This window comes from Diplotaxodon limnothrissa, linkage group LG15 (assembly GCF_057381915.1).
Source record: "Diplotaxodon limnothrissa isolate DT_005_m linkage group LG15, D_limnothrissa_male_GT1.1, whole genome shotgun sequence".
Classification (NCBI taxonomy): domain Eukaryota; kingdom Metazoa; phylum Chordata; class Actinopteri; order Cichliformes; family Cichlidae; genus Diplotaxodon; species Diplotaxodon limnothrissa.
The window spans coordinates 43816371-43839856 of record NC_140610.1 but is presented as its reverse complement, the minus strand read 5'-3'; the positions used below and the strand labels follow the sequence as shown (position 1 = coordinate 43839856).

At 39.5% G+C, this 23486-nt stretch overlaps 1 protein-coding gene across 1 annotated transcript in view; it reads right to left on the bottom strand.

The window, feature by feature from the left end:
- LOC146618083 (polypeptide N-acetylgalactosaminyltransferase 14-like) overlaps positions 1-23486 on the bottom strand; it is a 264598-nt gene that overhangs the window by 21257 nt on the left and 219855 nt on the right. The window contains exons 13-16 of the mRNA XM_085372113.1: positions 19806-19898; positions 18834-18917; positions 16392-16536; positions 8045-8164 (exon numbers count right to left, since the gene is read on the bottom strand). Coding sequence (XP_085228239.1) covers positions 8045-8164; positions 16392-16536; positions 18834-18917; positions 19806-19898 — 442 coding nt within the window. The remainder of the gene's footprint in view (positions 1-8044; positions 8165-16391; positions 16537-18833; positions 18918-19805; positions 19899-23486) is intronic.

Sequence of the window (23486 nt, the reverse complement as noted above, 5' to 3'; positions counted from 1 at the left end):
TTTTGTTTCCATTTATGACAGCTGGGAAGGCAAGGTGCAAGTGGACAGATGATGAAGTAAAGGCTGTTGAGCGGCACTTACTTCATTTCATAACAAGCTGCAAAGTACCTGGCAAAAAGGAATGTGACTCCTGCATCCAAGCAGAGCCGGCAGCTCTGAAAGGCAGAGACTGGGTTGCCATAAAGTATTACATCCACAACAGGATCGTAGCATTGAAAAGAAAGATGAATAAATAAAATTACAAAATGCAGGTTCAGGAATGCTGCATCAGTTAAAATTAACTTGATTTTCATTTTTATTTTTTTTAAATTTTTGACTTAGTCATTACTAACCCAACAGACAAAGTTACTCAGTCCTTTCTCCTGGTTTTTGCCATCATAAGTTAATACTCAAGGGAGATAGTTTGTTACTCTCAGTTATTTCAGTATTGCAGGTCACTCACAGTTATTTCAGTATTACAGGTCTCTGCATTGCATTGTTTATACCCATAAATCTGTTTATTATGGGTGCATTTTGTAATTAAAAAATAAGAAAGGCAGAAAATGTTCCATGTTTTTATTCACATAAACATTCACTGCAAAATTAATGCAATACAATATTAAGACTTAAAAAGTAGACTGACCACATTTTTGAGCTATGTCTCTTTTTAAGTCTCTATACAGCTCAGATTTACTGTGTTGTATTAACACATGAATGTCTGATATTTCTGTCAGAAGTTACCCGACTGGTGAGCATTACTATTGTGCATCCATGCCTATTATATTGTAATCTCAAAAGGAGCCAAGCTGAAAATACAGACCCTACCCTTACCTGGTCCTTATAAGTCATGTATACTTGAAAATTATGTGTGTATCCATGGGCTTCACAATTCACCTAAACATGAAATATCAGTGTGTGTGACCTTATGGTACTCATAAGTCACATAAACCTGACAGTGTCCTCATAAGTAGCAGTAAATTCAGGTTTGACCAAAATTTAACCCTAGCCAAAATCTCAACAGATGGGCGTGTTCCTGGAAGCATGGGTCAAATTTTTTGTGATTCCCATGCCTCTAGGACCTTCGGAAAGGCACGTTCCCATTTGTCACATTTTTGTCATAGGTACTGATATATCATGAAAACACGTATGTGTGTGTGTGTGTGTGTATTATTCATAGCTGGATTCTTTAGCTGTGAAACAAAGCAGTAGATATGATCAGACATGAAAAGAGGCTTTTATCTAGCAGTGGGTCTGAAACCCAGCCATCTGAGACAGACAAAGAAAAACAGAATAAAAGATAAAAGAAGAGAGACAAAACGAGGGAAAAATAGAAACTATTTGTGTGTGTGTGCCATTTGTGTGATATCTGTATCTTTGTGTTTCATAATTTGCACGTTTGTGTGGTTATCTCCTTGTATCAGTGTTTTTATGCTTACGTTGGCTCGGAGCGGCCATGTTGTATTTGCTGAGCCTCTGAAGCATATCACTGTCATGTATCTTGATCTCATGAGGCATTGTAAAGACACACACACACAGTCACACAGACCCACACACACACAAATCAGCTTTGTTATGTAGAAGTGCATTGTGGGTCTGCTGCGGCATTGTCAAGATGACATGCCCATCAGAGTACAGCGACGGGCCGCCGAGATTTTTAATTGAAAAAAAAAGACGGTGGGATAATTAAAAGTAAATTAATTAGTATTCAACTCATTAGTGTCGGCTCCAGCAGACTATAGAGAGTAACATGTTGCGTTGGTCTTTCTCTACACATCACTGTCTCTCTTTTAAGTACTGCACATTAAAGTTCATAAGCCTTTTGCTGCCTTTCAGGATGACTCAAGGGAGATGGGAGTCTTTTACAACCTGGTGAACAACACAGGCTGAAATGAAATCACCTTTCTCCAGGAATCTACAGGTATCAAAATACCCTGGTAAGAGACTGTACATTAAAGGTGGATGTAGCCACTGTGTCATAAGGGTGGAAATGGAAATTATCGTATTTGTACGAGAGCGTGAGAGCAAAGTCACCAGCTAGAAAGTTTAACTATAAAGCTTCATTTTTATTATATTTTATTGCACAAAAGAACAAGAGCGAGATAACAAAGTGCAAAATGCAAGAATCTGCACAGGGAGTATGCTGAACTTGTCTCATTAGAGTCCACCGGAGGCTGAATACAGCAGCTGTAAAAGTAATACAGTCAAGTGTTACTTCTGCATCTAATCAGCTATAAAACACCTTGAAAAAAGTTTTTGGCTCTAAATAGAAAAGGATAAGGATGCTTTCAAAGATTCACAGCAAACAGGAAGCAACACTGAAATAATAAATCTGCAGGCACACCTGCTTGGCAGGTGGTTTTGTTTTGAGCATCTTGGAGGACATGCCACAGATCTTCTGTGAATTCAGGCTGTCTCACTGTCTCTTTGTGAAAACGCAGACCGGCTCCATGATGATAAGATCAGCGCTCTGTGGGGGCTAAACCATCTGTTGGAGAACTCCTTGTTTTTCTTGTGGCTGAAAATAGTTCTTTATGACTCAGGCTGGATGTTTGGGCTTGTCGATGTACTGCAGAATGAATCTGGGGCTGATCACTGATGAGCCTCAATGATGGATTTGCAGGAAATATATCTGAACATCTAAAGTGCACCACTGCACTTTCTTATCATTTAAATCTCAGGTGAATTCATCAAACAAATGGCTTTTAGTTTGTTTTTGTGTGTCTGTGTTTTTTCCCTCTTGGTGAATAGAGGACATGTTGGCAGGTTTGACAACTCAAACCTTTAAAAGAGAGGTGAACACCAACCATTTTCTGACTCATGTACTCTATTCAAAAATAAATCTGGTTTCCAGCATGAGGCCCATTCGCTTTTTTCTGACAATATTAAGGTTGCTGCTCCTTCTCACTCTGAACATCTGCGACTCCATCTCTTTAGTGCTGTGATTTTTCGATTTGACTGCAAGTTGTCGTTCTAATCCAACAGACATGGCACCAGGAACAGAAATGAGTTCCAGGAAAAAACAGTCTGGTGCCTCAGAGGAAGAAAACAGATTTGTGATAGAGAAACATCCTAAGGACGTGACAGAAAGACCAACTTTCTTTCAATGTTTTTGCCTATTTTTACCTTGTGACAAGTTGTGCTACTAACCTACTGTTCAAGAAAAACCACAAGCTGTGATTTATATCTGGTTAACACAAGCCGATATGCTTCTGTGGAAAACTGAAATCAGAAAAAGCTGAGATTTTAAGTAATCTGTAAAATATGCGAGTGGAAGTGTGTGACAGGAAGTCTAAGTATACAAAAGAAACACACTCCATGCAAAATCACTCAAATGTTAAAGAATAAAAATGTATATTTCACACAGGAATTTCTGAAGAACTTTGACATCCCAGGATGCTGCCTGGCTTGAAATCAACAGAACATCTTTTGGGGTTTTAAAGATAAAAATAGAGCAACACAGCACCTCCAGCAAATAAGAGCTGGAAAAAAAAGAAGTTTCTGAAGAATGGAAGAACATCCCTCCAGAAACCTATGCAGCACACCCTCATGTCGAGGACAACTAAGTCTGCCATCAATAATAAATGTGCACATGCAAAGGAAAAAAGTGCACTGCCTTCTGAGGTCCTACTGCAGAGTTTCTATTTTTAACACAATAATAATGAAGTTTCAGTTTTCAGTCTAACGTAAGAGCAGATCTGACCTTCATGAAGGTCAGACACTTAAATGCACTGGTCTCACGATAATGTTTTCTATACATTAGAAAGCTTGATGGTGTTTAGATTTACTTTCACTAATATGTGCACCTTGAAAATAGATCAAAGTTATCCTCATTTGGAACTTTCACTTAAAAGTAAATTGGGGGCACAGAATGTGTCAAGAACAAGGGACAGGGATCTGCATGAAAGAACAATTCATTATGTATTGTGTACAAAAGTACTGAGCCATCTCCACATTACACCTACAGGAGCTGCTCAGCCATGGGAACTAATGCCACGAAGCTCCGGGTGCACCATTTTTGTGCTGAGACACCTCTGTTGTTTTTCAGTGAGCTCTTTAGAGCGACCCATTCTCTCAAAAATGCTTGTAAAAGCAGACATCATGGCTAGATGCTTGATTTTATACATCTGTGGAAATGGGACTGAAAGAACACCTGAATTCAAAGATGAAGAGGTGGAACACAGTACGTTTAACCATAAAGTGTATGTGATAATAAATAAACACAGTGTAGAAAAAAAATCTGGCTTGATTTTGATGCTCATGTGCAGCAATACGCCATGCAGATGGTGTTACATGAAAAATGGCACTCCTCCAAGGTTTAAACTTTTTTCAAGTTGAAAAAGTGCTTAGCAAAATGGTAAAACTGCTCCTTCTAATAGCCTCTTTCACGGAGCGAATGTTTAACCATCACAAATAAAGTTTTTTTTAACAAAAAAATCTTTTAATACTATTAGGTAGCTATATTAGTAAAGATGTCTTTTCTAATATGCAAAATAATAAGAAAGTAACAAAACATATAAAAACTTGAAGTACAAGTACATTAAAACTGTACTTGAGTAAATGGACAAAGTTACATTCCACCACTGGCCCGATCCATGCCCCTGACCCTCCTGATTGGTGTGAGTGTTCCTACACGTCCCTGCAGTCATGCGTGGGTGAGTAATGCTTGTTTTATTATACTATTTTCTGGTCTATTCGCAATGAAGCACTGGTGGCCTTGCAGTACAGTGGCTGCATAGCCATACTGTATGAAGAGGAATTTTATAGGCTTCTTGCATGCTGGGCTTCTACAGATGTGTGTGCATCTGCAAGGAAATAAAATCTGTGGTGCAACTGCCTGTGGTTGTAATTGTATGCTATAGGAGGTGTTTGTCACTAAAACTGAGGTTAGTGGAAGTGTATGTGACTGGATGCTTATTCTACTGGGTTTGTGAGTGACGAGATGGCACTCAGCGCATGTTAATCAAAGTGTTTGTAAGTGCGAATCTAAGTGGCTACATTCTCTCAGCTCCTCAGGTCAAACGTAATTTTTCCCTCTCATACTGAACGGTCTACTCTCACCTTCTCTTTACCTCTCTCACCCTGCCTCTCTCTCCTTCTCTGTCTGTCACGGTCTGTTTATTTCCGTCTTCACCACTCACTCTCACTCCCCGTTTTGCTGTCTTCCTCTGTGTCTTTCGTCCCATCACCGCGCCCACATTTCTCTAGCCTCAATTTAACCTCTCTGCATTTTCTCCTCTCTCTCTCTCTCTGGGTCTGAGTCTCTCTACCAGTCAGCTCTGGGCTGTTTCTCTGGTGGATCGCCGTTCTAATTAGCTATCATCCCTCTACTTCCTGCCTTCTGACACACAAACACGCACGCACACATACGTATGCACACTCTCAAGTGGGACATATAACAACACTGTGTGTGCGTGTGTGTGTCTCGGTACAAAAGTTTAAAAGTTGCATGAAAGAGATCCGCTTTAGTGGCTCAGCTAAAAAACACAAACAAAACATACACAGTGACTGGTGTGTGTGTGTGTGTGTGTGTGTGTGTGTGTGTGTGTGTGGTTTCAGTCCTTTAATTTAAGTCTCAAGGACTCCAGCTTTAAACACCTGCCTGTGCGCTTTTTGTGTTCAATTGTCTTCATCATTAGCCACAAACCTCCGTTCTTCCTTCCTTCCTTTAATTCCTCCTTTCAAACTGTTCCTTTCCCTATTTTGGTTTTGCTTCCTTTGTTCCCTTCCTTATTTCTGTTTGCTTTTTCTTTCCTGCCATTTAGCCTTCCTTCCTTTCCACATTGTTCTTTATTCCTTTTTCTTCATTCATCCTTTTCTATTTAGTTCCCCAAGCTACCTTATTTATTTCCTTGTTAATGTCCTCTTTCCATTTCGCCCATTTATGCATGTTTGTTATTCATTCCTTCTTTACATCATCCATCTTTTTTTCCTTCCTTCATATAGCTCCCCTCCTTCCTTCCTTCCCTCCCCTCCCAATTCTTTCTCCCTTTCTTTTATCCATACCATTTCGATAAATTTATTCTTTGTTTGCTTCCTACTATTTAGCATTCCTTCCTTTCATTCACTGCTTCCTTCCTTCCTACCGTCCTTCCTTCATTGCGTGTCCCATTTACACCTACCTGCATGCATTCTTTCCTTTTCCTATTGTTTCTTCCTCACTTTTCTTATTCTTTCCTTCCTACACCTGTCCTCCTTCTTTCTTTCTCTCCTTTCTTCCATGCCACATTACACTTTCCTCCCTGCCCATATCTTTTTTCCTTCATTCCTTTCCCCTGCCTTCTTTACCTGTTTCCTTCCTTTTTTCCTATCCTTAATTCCTTCCTTCTTTCTTTTTCTTTTCTTCTTTTCATGCCCCCACGGGCTTTCTTTTCCTTCCCTATTCTTTCTTCCTTTCTTCCAATCTTCCTTTCTTTTCTATACCTTGCTTTCTTCCTTCTTTCTCTCCTTTCTTTGATGTCCCTATTATATTTTCCTTCCCATATCCTTTGTTCCTTCATTTCTTTCCCATTCTCCTCTCCTAACTTCCTCTATGTATTTCTATCATTCTATTTTCTCTATCCTTACATCCTTCACCTCTGTCATTCTTTCTCTCCACTTTCCTCATTTTTTTAAACATTGTTTTCCATCTTTCCTCCATCAGTTTTGCTGATAAAGATCTTTTTGTTTGCTCTTCCTCTTGCTTTACCTCCAAACCCCTCTCCCCAGTGTACTGAGAGTGTCTCCATAAAGAGCACACGTGCAGGAGAGTACGCTCCTGTCCGTCAGAGTCACATCCAGTTAACAATCCAGAAGAGCAACAACTTTCTCCCCAGATTCCCTCAGCTGGCACATCTATTGTATCTGAAGTTTTTGTCTCGTTTGGTGACAGCACATCCTCTTCTGCTGCTGCTGCCACAGGGGAGCTTACTGCTGAGGTATAAAAATATGCAGACCCCTAGAAGCCTGAGCCTCACTCATAAAGGCTAAAATGGGGCGGACTGTTCTTCAGGTGAGGAATTAAGTGAACAAATGCACAAAGACTCTTGAATCCTGTGACAAGATTTATTTTGATTTATTGTGTTTACTTTTTGCTCTGGGCTTTTGTTGATGTACACTGTGTGCTGCAGCAACGTGTTATATGATGAACGGCTGCCCTACGAGGTCATTTGTTTGTTCTTTTTACTCTTTATTCTTTTATCATCACACATCAACATTTCCTTCAGCCTCCATTTCTCTTCTCTTACTCCTTTAGTCTTTCTCGTCCTGGTTTTAGCCCCTTGTCGCTCCCCTAATTACCTCTCCTTTTACTTCAATTTCCTGTCTCTCCTTTCCCCCCCGCTTTTTGCGCTTCAATGACTAATGGATCAAATAATGCATAATAAGAGCAATGACGAACACTGAGTGAATCATACACCCTAGCACCTGTACATGGTTTTTAATGTCTGATCCTGCCCACGTGTCCAGTAGATTCTATTAATCCAGATGGGATGAACACAAATACACACGCACACACAGATGAACATTTACACATAGGTGCATTTTCCATGCAGACTGAACAGTTGGTGGGGTGTAATGAGCTAATCTTCTGCAATACCTCTCCCTTAACTTCCTCTCCTCTGTGTCCCTCTGCCTTTCTATTTTCCTCATCTTTTCTTTTTGTCTGTCTAGCTTCACCTTTCCACCTGTGCCTCTCTCCATCGCTCTCTCTCTCTCTCTCAGGTGATTTATTGGTTGTCAGGTCGTTCTGTGCTGCAGGAGCTTCTGGGACGCCGTCAAGGTGCCCAGTGGTCAGGTAATGACAAGAGCGAGTGTGTATGTGTGTCTGTATTTCTAGCTACCTGTCCAAAAAACTGTCAAGCATCTGCTCCTGCAGAGTGTGTGTGTGTGTGTGTGTGTGTGTGTGTTAGTGCGAGTATGTGTGTGTGTATAACAATCATCTTTAGACAAATTTGCCTTCAGATTAATTAACATTTAGATTAATTTATCAGCCATATGATATACGGTTATGACCCGCCAGCAGATACGCACCACCTGTCTTCCTCGACTGTGTGTGTCTGTCTAAGTGTATGCGTGTATGTGCTCAGACCTGTTTGCCATCCGCCATGTTGCAGGGCAGCAGCAGGACCTGGGAGGCAGGGAACGTGGTGGAGACAGACAGGCAGTGCTGCTGCTGTCGGATCTGCTGTCCGTGAGTGTACACCCACTCCTGCAGAGAGGAAGATGGAGTTAATCATTTTTATCTGCTCTGAATTTTGAAATGCTGTGTGTGGGTTTGGTTTTTGAAAGCTGACATTTTCAAGTGCAGCCCCGCCTCTGGTGTTGTTTCTGATAAGCGGTCATGAAGATAAAGTCATTAAAGACAGCACAACAGCGGTAGAGACAGGTGGAAAAGCAACATTAAATTGGTGTGAATTTAATCCTCAACTCCCATTGTTTCTTGCTTTGCACCAGACCTGACTGCAGGGATTTGCTCCCATCTGGCTACAAGAGTATCGGTGAAGCCTGGCTCGCAGTTGGCATTGCAGTTCAGCACAAATGTGCTGAATGGGGAGGAAATTAGGGCTCTATCCAGGCCAGCCATCCACAACAAACTGTGAAAGCCATTTCTTTATAGACCAAACAAACAATGCTGACATGCTTGTCAAAGCAAATGGTTTAAATCGTCTTAATCGTGTTTGATTTTGATATATCTTTATTAGAATTAAAGGGCATTTAACAAACTAGGGATGATCCTGACTTATAACTTTTCATTTCAATATGAAAATACTGAAAAAGTTCCTGCAGCTATTTCTTGCCTTAATAAATATATATAAACAGTCACATGACAAAGAAAGTTTTCACGGGATCCTAAAAGGTAAAAAGAATACTCCGTGATATTTTCCTTCATAGTTCAGTCAAATTTGTCTTATAAGGAGAAATCTTGTAGAGAAATGTTGCCTCTTTTTTATGACACTGTTTTACCCTCATTGATGTTTGCAGGCATTCATTTCTGCTCACCTCTCTTAAGGTCCTGCCACAGCATTTCAGTCGGGCAGAGGTCTGGACCGACTGGGCCATTGCAGGACCTTTTTTCAGCCATCAGTTGCATATTTGCTGCTGTGTTTATTATCATCGTCCTTTTGCAATGATCCAATTTAAGCCCAGCTTTAGCTGTTGAACAGATGGCCTCACATTTGACTCTAGAATACTTTAGTATAAAGAAAAGTTCATGGCTGATTGCATGGTCCGAGTGATTACAGAGCAGTTTTGCCCAAGCAGTCTTTTTGTCTTCCATTATTCAATTTTCACCAGCTTATCTGAGTCCAGGTTGTAGGAGCAGCGGTCTAAGCAAAGATGCTCAGACCTTCCTCTCCTGTAGAACTGCCTGAAGGGTTTACTGTGAATAATGAGCTAGCAACAGATGCAAGGCTTAAAGTCAGAGTTTTCAATGTCACAAAGATGACACCTGGCTAGATCACCCTGGTAACTATAATGACATATAACCTTGTCTGAAGCAGGCAGTGTTACAAGTTTCAGGTAAAAACAGCTTGAAATGATACATTTTTATGGATTGTGTTTAGAAAGCACTGAAAGAAGTCCTGCTATCAAGTTACAGACTGTGTATCTCATTATCAGCATTATCTTCAAGTATTCGTTGGTGAAGCAAAAAATGCATGAATACGTTTTTTTTGTTATGTTGTTTCTTTAAACTGCTGGAATTGTATAAAATAGAGCAAAAAATAGAAAAATCAGTCAATCCATTTGTAGCACATTTATCACCAAGAATAATCAGTCTACAAAAACGATCTCACTAAGCTCCGGCCACAGATACATTTCTTTCAGAAGCCTGTGAGAGAGTATCAGACCTGTGTAGCTCACTGTGTAGCTCACTGTGTAGCGCATATTGTATAAATGTATCAAGATTAAAGTCAGACAACATATAACTCACAAAGCTCGAACGTCTTGTCCAAAATGATTATATCAGACTCAGTCCGAGTACCTTTTTTTAAAAAACTTAAATTAGATAGAGAGTTGCAGACAAACATTTATGAGCAATGTTGAAAACAGATACTTAGAAAAACACAAATACTTTTCATAAATCAATGGAATTAGCTTTTTTTAATGGTCATCAAGACATGATTAGTAGTTACTACAAATGTCTGCAGTCTGCAGGGAACTGGTGTACTTTAATTGTCTTAGTTACTAGTTAATTAACAGATTACCATTTTATATTCAACACGCATGAAAATTGCTACTCAACAGTCAGCTTTATATTAAATATAATTAATCATGAATAGTATTAAGTATAAAATCATTAGATATCACCTTACATTAGATCAGCTTCATTGAGGAAATTGTACATACAGATGAATGTATATCATTAAGAAAAAAATACTAGATTTTACATTGGTACAACATTCAGGGCCACATTTCCAAATTATGAGTGATTTTGTGTTTACAGCCATTAACATGAAATTTTCAGCTCTGTACTTGTGATCTGTACTGGAGCTTTGTTGCTTTTACCTAAACTCCAAACACTTCTTTTTTGTTTGGCATTTTAACTTAATGGATTACTCTATTCTCAGATTAGCTTTTCATTAATTTTCTGTTGACTTGCTTTTCAGTTAATCATTAAATCTTTCAGTGAATAAGTAATGTGTTTTTTAACCCCCCCCCCCCCCCCCCCCCCTTCATTTCATATTCAAACATTATTAACATAATCATACTGCTATAAGTCTGCTGACTTGACCTTATAGAATAATGGAGGTCGAGAGTCAGATGGCAGAACAGTGGGAGGTCTTTTCAAACCAGCTGGGTGATTTATGACATTTTATCTTAAATATCTCAACGCTGCGGGGTGTATTTCATCACATGATTGATTTATTGAACTGCAGCAAAGAGAATGACATTAGAAGTTAATTGGTCCTGCAGCTCAGTACATCTTCTCTCTACTGGAACGTCCCAGGATTCGTACTTAAGAGTCAGTGTTCAACAATATAAAACCAGTAACCTCACCACTGCTCAGGCTGGGATGTAACTAACACACCTGTTTTCCAATGAGAATTCTAAAGCATTTTTAAATCCGTCAAGATCATTGTTGTTATTACTGTAATAATAACAATAATAAAAATTTGAGCACATTTCTATTATAATTTTCGTAGATGCATATTAAATAGCTGGGCCTGAGGATTCCGCCTGCTTTTTCTGTTTCAGCTTCTGGTGAAAATGTCTTTATTTAAGTAAAGAAAGACACGAAAATCAGGCACTGACTCACACTTCAATATTTCCTGGAATATAAGGCAGTGTGGCCCTCACGGTGGTCCTGCATTACTTTCAAATAATTATTCCTAACGTTTATAATCTCTTGGCCTCGCTGCTGACTCATGCCTTATTCTTCTGTTTTCTTTTGAATTTGCCTGGTTTCAGACGTGAGAAAAGGATTTTTATTATTTCAGATGTGTTCCAACAAGATTCGACTTTCTGCACAATCCTGACATGTCACGTATGCGTATCTCAGGAATATTTTTAGAAAGTCACCGCCTGCATGTAAACACGTTAGGCAGAGGTTGAAGCGGACTGCTAACTGTGATGGGAATCAGGCTGCGGGTAAACACGCTCACTGGTTATGCTGTTAAACATTAAGCAGGTCAGCACTGAAACAAGGTCTGCATGCTCAGCACAAGTGTTCCCCAGATAGCTAAAAGGTTAAAAGCAAAGTGGACTTTGGCTCAAAATAATGATGACACCTGCAGCTCTGTGTACAAAGCTGTGAGTGTAAGCTTTATTCTTTCCTGAAAAAAAAGAAAAAAGAAAGTTGCCCGAACTACTTTCTATTTGTGTGCACATTCAGAGTCGACAGCAGAAATGATTAAAGTACAACTTCATGCCTGTGCACTCATTACATTTGGAGCAAATTGTGTTTAAATTCATGGTTTTGTGGCTCAGTGGGTTGGATTTCATACCCATCATTCTTGTACCTCATCTTACATTTCTGCTATGTTATACACAGTTGTCCACCTCCCATTAATACACTCATATAATGCATTTGAATCCTTGCTTTGCAGGATTCAGTTCTAGTTTCTGCTGCTGTGGGTTTATAAAATGGTCTCTCTGCCTCTGCTATTGATTTTTATTTCCTTGTATGTGAAAGTTGGTGCAAAATGGTAGGTTTAAAGACATTTCTTTTCTTTTTTTTCTGATGGACCGAAGCTTCAGATTTTTAAGCTTCAGATTGGCTATTTTTTGTTCTTACATTGCATTATTTACACTATTAATGTCCCATATTTGATATTCCATTATTATTTCATTACTTATGCCAAAAAACTTCTCGTCAACTTTCAAGTTGATGTCCTGTGGGAGAGCTTTGTTTTCACTTGCTATTTTGAATTGCTTTTCACTTCATGTTTGGCTGCCTGCGCTGGTAATCCAGCATCCTCATCTAACAAATTGGAAGAGAGACCAGGGGACACCCCGAGTCCAAAGTGAGACAAACAAAGACATTTACAAACTTCTTCACCCTCATTCGACAATAAAGAACCACTGAAAGGTTTGGACAGGCTAAGAGGATCCAAACTATTGACTAGTACTGTATATCAGCTTCTGGCCTCTGCTATGTTACTCAAACACTAACACAGGTTTTGCTACTATTTAGGAAATTACTATTCAAATTAAGATGTGTGGGCTTACAAAACATTTGCATGACTGACTCGTAGCAATCTTCGATAAGTCTGGAAGTAGACCCCACTTTACCACGTCACTGGAAATGTGAGTAATAGCTACAAAATGGACGTTACATTAAATAAGATTCCTAACTGTGATGGAGAGCATAAATCCATAAGGAAAGGTTTACAAAGTTTCAAATAAAATCAACACAAATGTCATTTTCTCAAAGATTTCTATACAATCTTTCTGAAACAGATGAATGAGCCATCCTCTGCTGCCCATGAATCCTCGTGGGTCTTACTCACTTCTTCCCTATTTTCAATTCACCTGGTTTTGTTTAAAAATGTCTGTAAAAACTCTACATCATAATGCACAAAATATTAATAGTCTTGAGTCACTCTCCTCTCTTTCCATTTTGCTTCCATAGAAAAAGATTTTTAATTTTTTAAAATGATTTTGAGCAACAGTTCTCCAGGATTTCCTGGGGGGAATCAGTGTTAAACCACTTAACACTGACTGAATGGTGAATAATTCAAGCATAAAAAAGACAACCAACTCAGGGATTAACCAGGGTTTTGTATACATGCAACAGACAACAACATCCTGTGGCAAAACACATAATTTGCTCACAGTCTTTAAACAGATCTGCAGAAAACATCTAAGATAACACAGATAGACAGAAATAAAATTTTAAGTAATACTAAGTAGTAGTTCCACATCAACAAGATGACTCTCAAGAAGCTATTAGCTAAAACCTTGGCATAGCTCAGGACGGTGTGCAGTCTGTCAATCTCAGGAAACTGGACAAATGGAGGTCAAGATAAGTTGCAGGCCTACAAATTCTCTACAGCCGATGAACAGTATCTGAAAATTATATTATATTAAAAAGAGGAAAAATCCAGCAAAGACCTGACGCTGGACCTGAGGGAACCATCGGGCCCTTCAGCTGATCCATCAAACGTTTGCTGAAGCCTCATGAGAAATGGTCTCAGTGGAAAAGCGGCTGTCAAGAAGTCATTCATAAGGAAAGGAAACAGGGAGGGAGGGCTGAGGCATGCCAAATTACACAAGAACTGGACTGAAAATTAATGCCAACAAGTCTTACGGAGTAATGAATATGATGAATTGTCAATATGTATAGACTTGGTCAAGAGACAGATACAATGGAATCTCTCTTACTACATTAAATAAATTACATTTTATTTATATAGCAACAGCTTTGGCCTCATGAAGACTTTATTAACAAATTTGCAATCAAAAGGTATCTTGCCAACTTCAGTATTTATATTTGATTACAAGGCCCGTGTTATCAGTGACATATGGCTAAAGCATTCTCGTAATCTGGGTATAAAAAGACAAAAACGATACTGGGATTAAAATTTATTTCAACTGTGATAGATATCACATCTACCCCCAAGCACTATTTATGGCACAACCTTACCAATGAGTACAAAACAAACCCACTACAGGACTACTGCAGCGTGACTATACTGTGGCTGCTTGCTTGAATTCACCAGTGACTGGATAAACATTTATTTTCTGATTTCTGAATTGACTTTTATCCCTAAAAGAACTGATGTCAGCACATTTGTAACCACCTGATTTGGGTTTGGTTAACTACATACATTTGAAGCTACACTGATTAATGTTAAAAAAAACCTCTTACTTCCCTTTCCAAAGTGAGACACTATCTTACAGCCAGATAGTTTTGAAATTATATATCAGTATCCAACTTTGTCAATGCTCTCGATTTTCTGTTGAGAACGGCCTTGACAGGACATGATTATAACTATACCTCGATAGGAGTAATGACCAAAACCGCAGGTAAATTTAGTAATTCATATTAGAAATATTTCATTTGAATTCCTTCATTTTATAGTAATTGGGCTGCTTTAAAACCTTAACATGACAGAAGGGGGAAATGAATTAAAATTCAAAATTATACCCACCTGGGAGCTGCCCAGTTCAAACCAGACTTCTGAACACGAACAAACAGGGATTAAGAGCCCCCCTTCAGGCCTTTCTCTTGCGTTGCTGATTACTGAGAGTTTCTCATTCACATTCACACACATCTCAGCGGTTCTCCCTTTGAGCTCAGGGATCTGAACCAGCGACCTTCCAGCCACAAGCCAAGCTCTGCAGCCTTTAGGCATCCCAGCTGTTGACACATTTGCTTTCTGCGCAGCGGCTTGTTTAGAGTGAAGCGCAGCCTTCACACTTGTTCTTAACATGGAATAATAAGAATCCTACGGGTATTAATTATAGCTCAGAGAAAGGGAAACACACACACACACACACGCTCCTCAGCATGCTGCTGTGCAAAGTAAGTAAAAATGAACATAGTGAGAGCAAGTCAGACATACACACATAAACACAGAGAAGAGTAAAAAATAACTGGCTGAACACAAACAAGACATTTTCACACTCGCACTGACGTCCTGTGAATTTACAGCGAGTGACAGGGCGCCATGTGTCCTGCTCCTGCCTGCTCTATTTCAGCAGCACCTTCACCTAAACCAAACAGTCAAATAGTGAGAAAGTATATGACCAACTATTTTCTGTTGTGTGCTCCAGGTCAGAAAGAGAAGCTTTTTTTCTCTTTAAATCCTGTCTGTACATGCAGATTTTATACACAGCATGCACACATAAAGGTCGCAAACACAAAAAAACACACATTTTAAAACCTTAGTGTGTTTTAGGGGAACAATTTTCTGGAAAATGGCAAGTGAGAGACAATAAAATGAAAGCTGAGGTTGAGCAGTATTTCCTCATCCTTTTTCTTTCTTTCTTTTTTAAATCCGTTCAGCCCACCATTTTGCACTTGCAGCTTTTCCGCACACTCACAATCAGGTGAAAGCCACTATAAGAAGAATTTTCCATGCTATTGCAACAGATTTCAAATTATTCTCCTGCCCTAAAGTTTTGAGTTTGGCAAACAAAATGCTATTGCTGAAGACTGAATTTTTCATGTGTTACATTTTCATTCAGCTGCTTCCTTTAGGGGCTGTGTTGGCAGCAGATCATCTACCTCGCTCTCATCCTCTGTCCCACCAATCCTCTGCATCTCTTCCTTCACCGCATGAAGGTCTCTCTCTTTTCCTCCTGCCTAGAAGCTCCAGCTTCAACATCCTTTGTCCAATATATCCACTATAATAAAAGAAATCTCAACCTGAGCCGTCCCTCTCATGTACTCATTCCTGTCCATTCTGGTCACTCCCAATGAAAATCTCAACATCTTCAGCTCCGCCTCATGTCTTTTTATCAGTGACACCAACTTCAAACTACACCTCACAGCAGGTCTCACTATCATCTTGTAAACTTTCTCTTTCACTCTTGGTTCTATCCTTCTGTCAACCAGACATGCATCTCCACCAACTCCACCCTGCCTGCACTTTCTTCTTTCTTCACCTCTCTTCTGTACTGTCCCCTGCTTTGGATGATTGACCCCTTCACACATCACTTTTTAAAAATACTGTATTATTATGAAGAAAGAGATCTGCATTTCAAACATTTTCTTGCTTTGTTCCTAGATTTCCCTAGATATAGCATCAATGCAACTTTTGTAAAAGTTATTTCACATTTTTAAAATTTGTAACAAAATAAAATTCTCCGTAGAACCAAATGAATGCAAACCAGGAACTAAACTGTTGAAATATAAAACTGCCATCCTGCTTTTAATAAAAGAAACAGCACTCTTTCATTTCTAGTAGTCCCTGCTGATTCACAGTAGGGACAGTTTCAGCATTTCCTCCAAGCTCTGTCTCTTCCTTTCAAACTGCTGACTGACCCACCTGATTGATGGCGGGGACGCCCTCAGTTCCCGTGCAGGGAGCTAATGTGAGGACGGGCATCTCCTGACCCTCCACCTTGCGGGACTCCAGACAGTTCTGCCTCTGTTTGATCACTCCAGACTGTGAGTCGGAGTCGTCTGGGACCCTGATGGAGAAAACGAGACTCCTTTCAGTTAAGGTATTCATTGCATCGTACGGATGTGGAGCAACATGAAACCATAAAAACTCTACCACTAAAATACGTACTTAATCTCCAAGAACACACATATCTGAAAAAGAAGCAATAGCCTTTAGAGGAAGTTTGGCCTAAAGTTAAACTATAATAGGAATGTCATTGTGATGAGACCAGAGACTTTAATCATCTCCTGCATGGTCTCATTAGCCACATCAAGATCACACTCTTAATTTGACAGAAATTTATCAGTGTTTGGGAAAAAAAAAAAAGATGCTCTGCACCTTTAAAAAAATCTGCTGAAGGCTACGATTCTCTAAACTCATTACTTCAGAAAGTTTCTTCCTTGTCTTCCTCTGTGATAAACTTTCTCACTCTTTCTTGTTAAAGTCTCCACTGTGCTATAAACTCGGGCTTAAGCCCTGTAGCATTAATTCAATCTGCTATCTCTCTCTGTTTTAATAACCCGTTAAAGGTTATTCTGCGTTTTAAGGGTCAGGTCTGTCTTCCCTTGAGAGCAACCGTGTTAATTCCATTCTGGGGGATTAACACCAGCCTCCAGTGGATAAATGGGTACCGGTATTTAAGTGGGAGTGTGTGTGTGTGTGCTAAAGTGTGTGAAAGGGAGAGGAAGCATTTAAATGAAAGTGTTTATGTGTCTTAAAGGTATTTTGCATTGCTAGGTTGTGTGCTTGTAAGGAAGAGTCACTGCCAGAGCTTAGGGCACACTTAAGTGTGGCCGTTTAGTTATATTTGTGTGTGAGTGTGTGTTGTGTGCAGATAGGGGAGTCAGTCTGAGGAAGCAGATCCCATGGGAACTCAGCCAATCAGGACACGGGGAGACATTTAACCCACAGAGACAGTTAGGCGTTGAAGAGGACATGAAAATGGGCTGTATATGTGAGCAGATGTGGTTGAAAACTGCTTGAGTTGCACATTTATGCAAAGGTAAATGAGAGCGACCAGTTACAACTCATCATTTTTCACTACTGGTGTGAAAGGGCATACTTTAACCTGAACCTCTTTTCATGACCACAACCAAGTAGTTTTTAATGGAAGCGAAAGTAAGAAGTGAGGGGGGAAAAAAAAGAAGCAAAGGTCCCACATTGACGCAAACCCAGTGGGACCTTTGCTTCTTCACACCCTCAAATCAGGGTGTCATAGCTGTTAACATTGGAAATGATGCAAACTGCTTACACGTCTCTTAACCATTGCTGCTTTCCAAACCTTTCAAGGTGGCGGCAGTGAATGCAAACATTAGTAAAACTTGTGATGCATTTGTGAGTTGCTAAATAAGCCATATACAAAGTGCTGATCAGACTCCATTCATGAGCAGCCATGCTATAGCTGCTGCAGCTGTGTTTTTGAGCGCAAAAAACCAAGCTGAGCTTTATCGCTAGTTATGCACCAGTGGCTCTACACTGCTACTACTACTTGTAGTATTCATATGTATGCATTTATAAACGGTGCTGCCATTGCATTAAAATCAATTAGGTAAAGTGGTTGGGGAGCAATTATTGTATTGATCTGTACAAAAAGTTAAAACATATGTTCCCTCAGATGTCTCGTGACATTGAAGTTGAGACCTGCATTGATGGTTTACTGTAAAAACAAAAACAAAAACAAAAAACCCACACCTAACCTGATGGTTTAGACACTCTGGGTGTTTTTACTGATTTATCCATGAGATATAATCAACAGCAGTGAACATTGAAATGAAGGCTGCCTGAGTTTGACAAATCACAAATGGTCACAACGGCACTTGTGGTTGAAGTGATTTAAGTGGTTGTCCTCGAAGGGGAGATTGGCCAAGCATAAATCACTTTTTTATGAATAGAATTAGCGTTAAAGAATCCAGGACACAGATTAAAAACAGAGCATTTACAACTCCAGCAGCAGAGGCTGGCGTAGACCTGGATAATGGCTAATCTGTAAAACTTGTCTGTGACCCTGTTTTTTAAAAAAAGGAATAACTCACTCAGTTTTACAAAGCTGTTAAAAAGCTTCGCAGAGATAGAGGTATCCCCTATGGGGAGCAAAGTAAACTTTAAGTGTATACAGCAAAATGTTCTTCTTTAGAAGTTGAGGATAAACAAAAAGGTAGAAAAGCACAAAAAGAAATTATCTTATCATAACAATGAGCCAGGCAGTATTTAAGCCACTTTCGGCATTAGCTTTAAAAATTCTCTTCTCACTTTGCATACTCAGCAGGAGCTTTTCCTAGACAGATAAGTCTCCAGACACACACACAGACACACACACATACTTACTTGAGCTCTGGGTAGACATTGTCCAAGTACCACTTGAAGGATTTACAGTTGAGCTTCTTCCGAAGTTCCACTCTGCTTCGGATACTGAACACAGGCAGAAACAGACAATCAGATTGATACAGAAGCTGGCAGATGATCAGCAAACAACTTTCATTAAAATTATTTTTCTCTGCCACTATCATATGGGGAGAAAAAGCAATAAGGCAACTACACAAAATAAAACTGACACAAGTAATGACAAACTAAGAGTTCAACCATTACCAATAACGGAGGTGTGTGATATGAAAACAGGTAAAATCTTAAAGCAGAGCTGCAGCATCATCTACATGTGCAGGACTGATAATCACTGACATGTATTCACCGACAACTGTCGCCAGCGTCTATTACTGGCTGCATTTCTGATACTCATATCTTTTCTGCTATCAAAACAGATAAACCATTTATTTTAGGCTTAACCCTTATTTTTTTAAGAGTAACACACCAGGCTGAAAAGCTGAGCTGCAGTCCTCTCACTGTTTAAATTGCTGAAAGAAAACAAAAGCAACACTTTCAGAGCACATTAAATAACTAAGAGTTAAAGGAAATACCCTTTTAGTTTCTCTGATTGTATTATTCCATTGTGCAAATCAATGAACACACTATTTTATGGCCTTATTCTGTGCCCTAATTCAGTTTGATTGTGGTAGCTGCTAGGGGCAGTTAACTTGATAAAGGAAGGAGTTTATACTTCTGTGAGTTAACTTTGGTAAAATGTAACAATCTGTCCCTTTCTTTTACTTTATGCTTGAATTTTAATGGTGAACAAAGTTAGGGTACATTTCCATTAAATTACTTGTGGTAAGACAATACTACAAGTCCCCGTGCTTTGGTGCAAATAAAGAAACACCAGTCCTGTTTCAATATCTGAGGACTAAGAGGCAACGCAGATGACACACTGACATGTGAGAGTCAGATGTACTTGTGTGTTCTTACTCTCCGTAGGATTTGCCTCGTGCTGCCGGGCGAGCGGAGTAATAAAAGAGCCGGAAGTCATCCATCCACACCTCGGCTGTACGACGTGTGTTCCTGCAAACGCACAACCACACACTTACATCACACTCAGGCTAAAAATCATTAATGGTGACCATGTGCTACTCTGAATATTCCTCTTGTTGATTTATACAAGGTCACTGGACAAATTTAAACCAGACAACGAGTAAGCTAACGTCACGTTCCTGAAATTAATAATGTGCTTTCCGAAAGACATTTTGCAATTTAGTTGGAAAACAGAAATTTTTCATGTTAAAGTTTTCTTGAGCAACAAAGGTTTTTGCTTTAATCACTCAGATAAGAATGTGACCCAAGACTAATTTCAACTTTGTGTTTCCCAGCTCTGTGAAATATATTAATTGTGTATGAGAAAGAGAGCTTTGGGACTTAAAATGATGTTATGTCTCTAATTTGATCCTCAGGCTGCAGATTTTGTTTTCATAAATATAAAAACAGGAGGTGCATAATTGGCCTTTTTATTTAACACTATGTGAGACATCAAAAATCATTTTATGCATGTGTGATTATGACTGACAAAATGCATTGTGAAACCAAGAGGTAATTTATTAATCACATACAAACAGAATGAGAACAAACAGAACAGCTTCATCTCAGATACAGCAACACAACCTCTGTGCTGTAATGTAATGTAGTATTTGCATATATATGTAAGGTCAGGTCTCGCCCTCATTTGCAGTCTGAACTACTTCTGAATATGATCCAGCTGTTATTTTAACCACAGCGAACAGATGAGCGGCTGCAGGAGGAAGGAGAAATGGAAGGAAGTAAAAACAGACATCATTTACCTGCTGCCTTTAAACACACAAAGAAACAACCCACCTCTAGATGTGGTCTGGCTGATTTATTTATTTAAAATGTATTTTTTTTTTTGCATTTTTAGCCTCAACAGGACAGCTCAGAGTGGACAAGAAAGCAGGTAGAGAGTAGGGGGACATAAATGCAGAAAAAGGTCTGGAGGAGACCTAAACCCTGGTTCCTGCACCACCGTTGGTATATAGATCACATACTTAACCAAGTGAGCCGGATCACCTGCTCAATCAGAACCTTAGCCAGATCAATCAGATCCCATTCTGACCTCACTGGAGTCTCTTTGCATGTTCACCTGCCCTAGCGTGCACATTTACAAACAGATCAGCCATGATATTCAAACAACTGACAGCTGCAGGGAATAATTCATGTAGACGTTATTTGGACCGCACACCTCAACACTGATTCGAGCACACTCCCTCACCACAATGAAAAAATAGGACTCTCTAACGTCACTACCCCTGCTCGTCCCCATAGGACAATTTGATCTGCTGACCTCAAAAACAACTTCCTGAATATCAGATGCTCCAGATCTCAATCCAGCTGGGCACCAGAGAAACCATGGAACCATGGAGTGTGTATAACAGATACAAGCGTACACATAACCTCTGTGAGATCTCTTTAACGCACTTTTTAAAGTCTAATTTGAAAGCCTTGAGCTGAGAATTTTGGCAAACACCATCTTGACCGCATGTTCATACATGTAGAAGATGCTGAACGAGTCAATAATTTACAAAATCACGATCAAAGTGTAATTAATATGACCTGAAACCTGTGACTGCATCAGAAAGAATGCAAGTTTAAGGCACTTAAACATTGGTTGTATCCACCTTTTACTGTACAGTTCAGTGGCATTCAGTGTACATACAATATAAGCTGTAACGCAGTGTGTAGAAGAGATCACAACAAAGGCTGTCATATGGCTGGCTGCGATGTTTTCTGCATTTGCATTCAAGCACATCATGTTTTCTTCTATTCAGGCAGGACTTCCACATATAGAGCCATGTTGATACCAAGTGTAAGTCATAGCTACTGCTGTATCTCATCATTTCGGTTCAACTCACTGCACTTTATTCACCCACACAGCGCTAACAGTAAACCACATTTTCACTATCTCTCATCTCCATTTACTCTATTTTTCCCTCCCTCTGTCTCTCTGTAGTAATTAGCTATTAGCTGAGTTTCTGTGAGCTGTGAACAATCTCACTGAAATGACAGAAACCCTCCATTACAGGCATTACACACACTGGCTGTGGCAGCTTAATGAAAGGGGAAGAGAGAGGGGATATGAGATGCTTGTAGGCGTATAAACATAAATATGTGTCACATGCAGGCTTACAATTAAATCCTCTCACTGTGCACACGCAAGCAGGCAAACACGAGGTCACAGCAGCAGACCTCAGCGAGGGAGGAAACAGCATAAACTTTGTAATCGAATTATTAAGCAGCCCCTTTTTATTTAGCATATTCATAATCCAGACTGCCAGCACTGAAGCCTCGAGCTAATTAACCAGCAGAGCAACACGAGAGCAGACAACAGCAGCTTTGTTTGGGAGGACAGCGTTGATCACAAACATCAGGCCATCGTGATACAAATAAAAGTCATCTTCTTCTGCGCAGAACAGATGTTGCCTCGGTAACGGCCAACAGGGAGCAAAATGAGCAACTAAACAGCCCAACTGAAAAAAAAGTATCAGTGTTGGCATGGATTAGCTGCTTGACACAAAACAATAAATTTATATGAGCCATTTGGCCGAGGCTTCGCTCCAAAGTGCCATTTAGCAGTGGGAGCGCTCATTTTGGGAACAGAACCCTTCATTCTGGCATCTTTAGTGCCTTGCTCTGTCCATTAAGCCACAAAGGGGACCTCAACTCCCAACGCTGGCAGTGCTAGCGCCTTGCTTGCATGCTGAGGTTTATGAATTAGTGAACTGTTAAAGGAAAAAAAATCACCTGACAAATCATCAATATATTCGTGAGTTAATTTGTGAAAAAAAAGCACCGCAGTTTGGGTTTCGATAACCTCTCACTGGTCTTCTACTTTCATTTGTCATTTTAAGCGTTTCCCAGAATGACTTTTAATACATGCTTCAACATAATATTGGATATTCACTAGCAAAGGGCCCAATTAAACTAATGGGTTTTAATATTAAATGAAGAAATTGAGTTTCTCTCTTGTGGCAACTTTTTAATGTAAATTTTTAGCTCATGTTCCCTAATAGGCATTGAAGAGTCTAAAGCATAAGATGAAAAGCAAAATACGGGACACGGGAGGCAAAGTAAAAGTCCAAAAGGGAAGAATTTGAAGGCTCGGGTCATACACAAGGGGTCAATAAACATGGCAAACAATCCAGAAGAGCATAAAAGCATAAAAGTAGCCAGTAGTCATACCCAAGGAAATCCTTTTATAAGCACAAGGAAAATATTCAAATAAATAGAAAAAAAGGAAACTAGCTTGACTACTCTGACTAATGAGAGGAAAACAAGAAACTTCTTATACTGTAAGCGTGTCTGCATGTGTGTGGTAGGAAATTGAAGGGCAGAACAAAGGAAGGAAGTAAAACTAATGGGAGTACAAAATAATTGAGTAAATCACTTGACACAAACATGATCAAAATCCCAAACCGTGCCATTATTAGGAACACACCTTGCAGTCATGTTTACTTTGTTCTTGACCCTGTAATCTAAATGGAGTTGTTATTGTAGCCATGATTGATCTATTTATACAAGACCAATTCGGAAGCATTCTGAGCACATTAGTCCTGTTAATGGATTATTGGGCTGCCTGAAAGCATC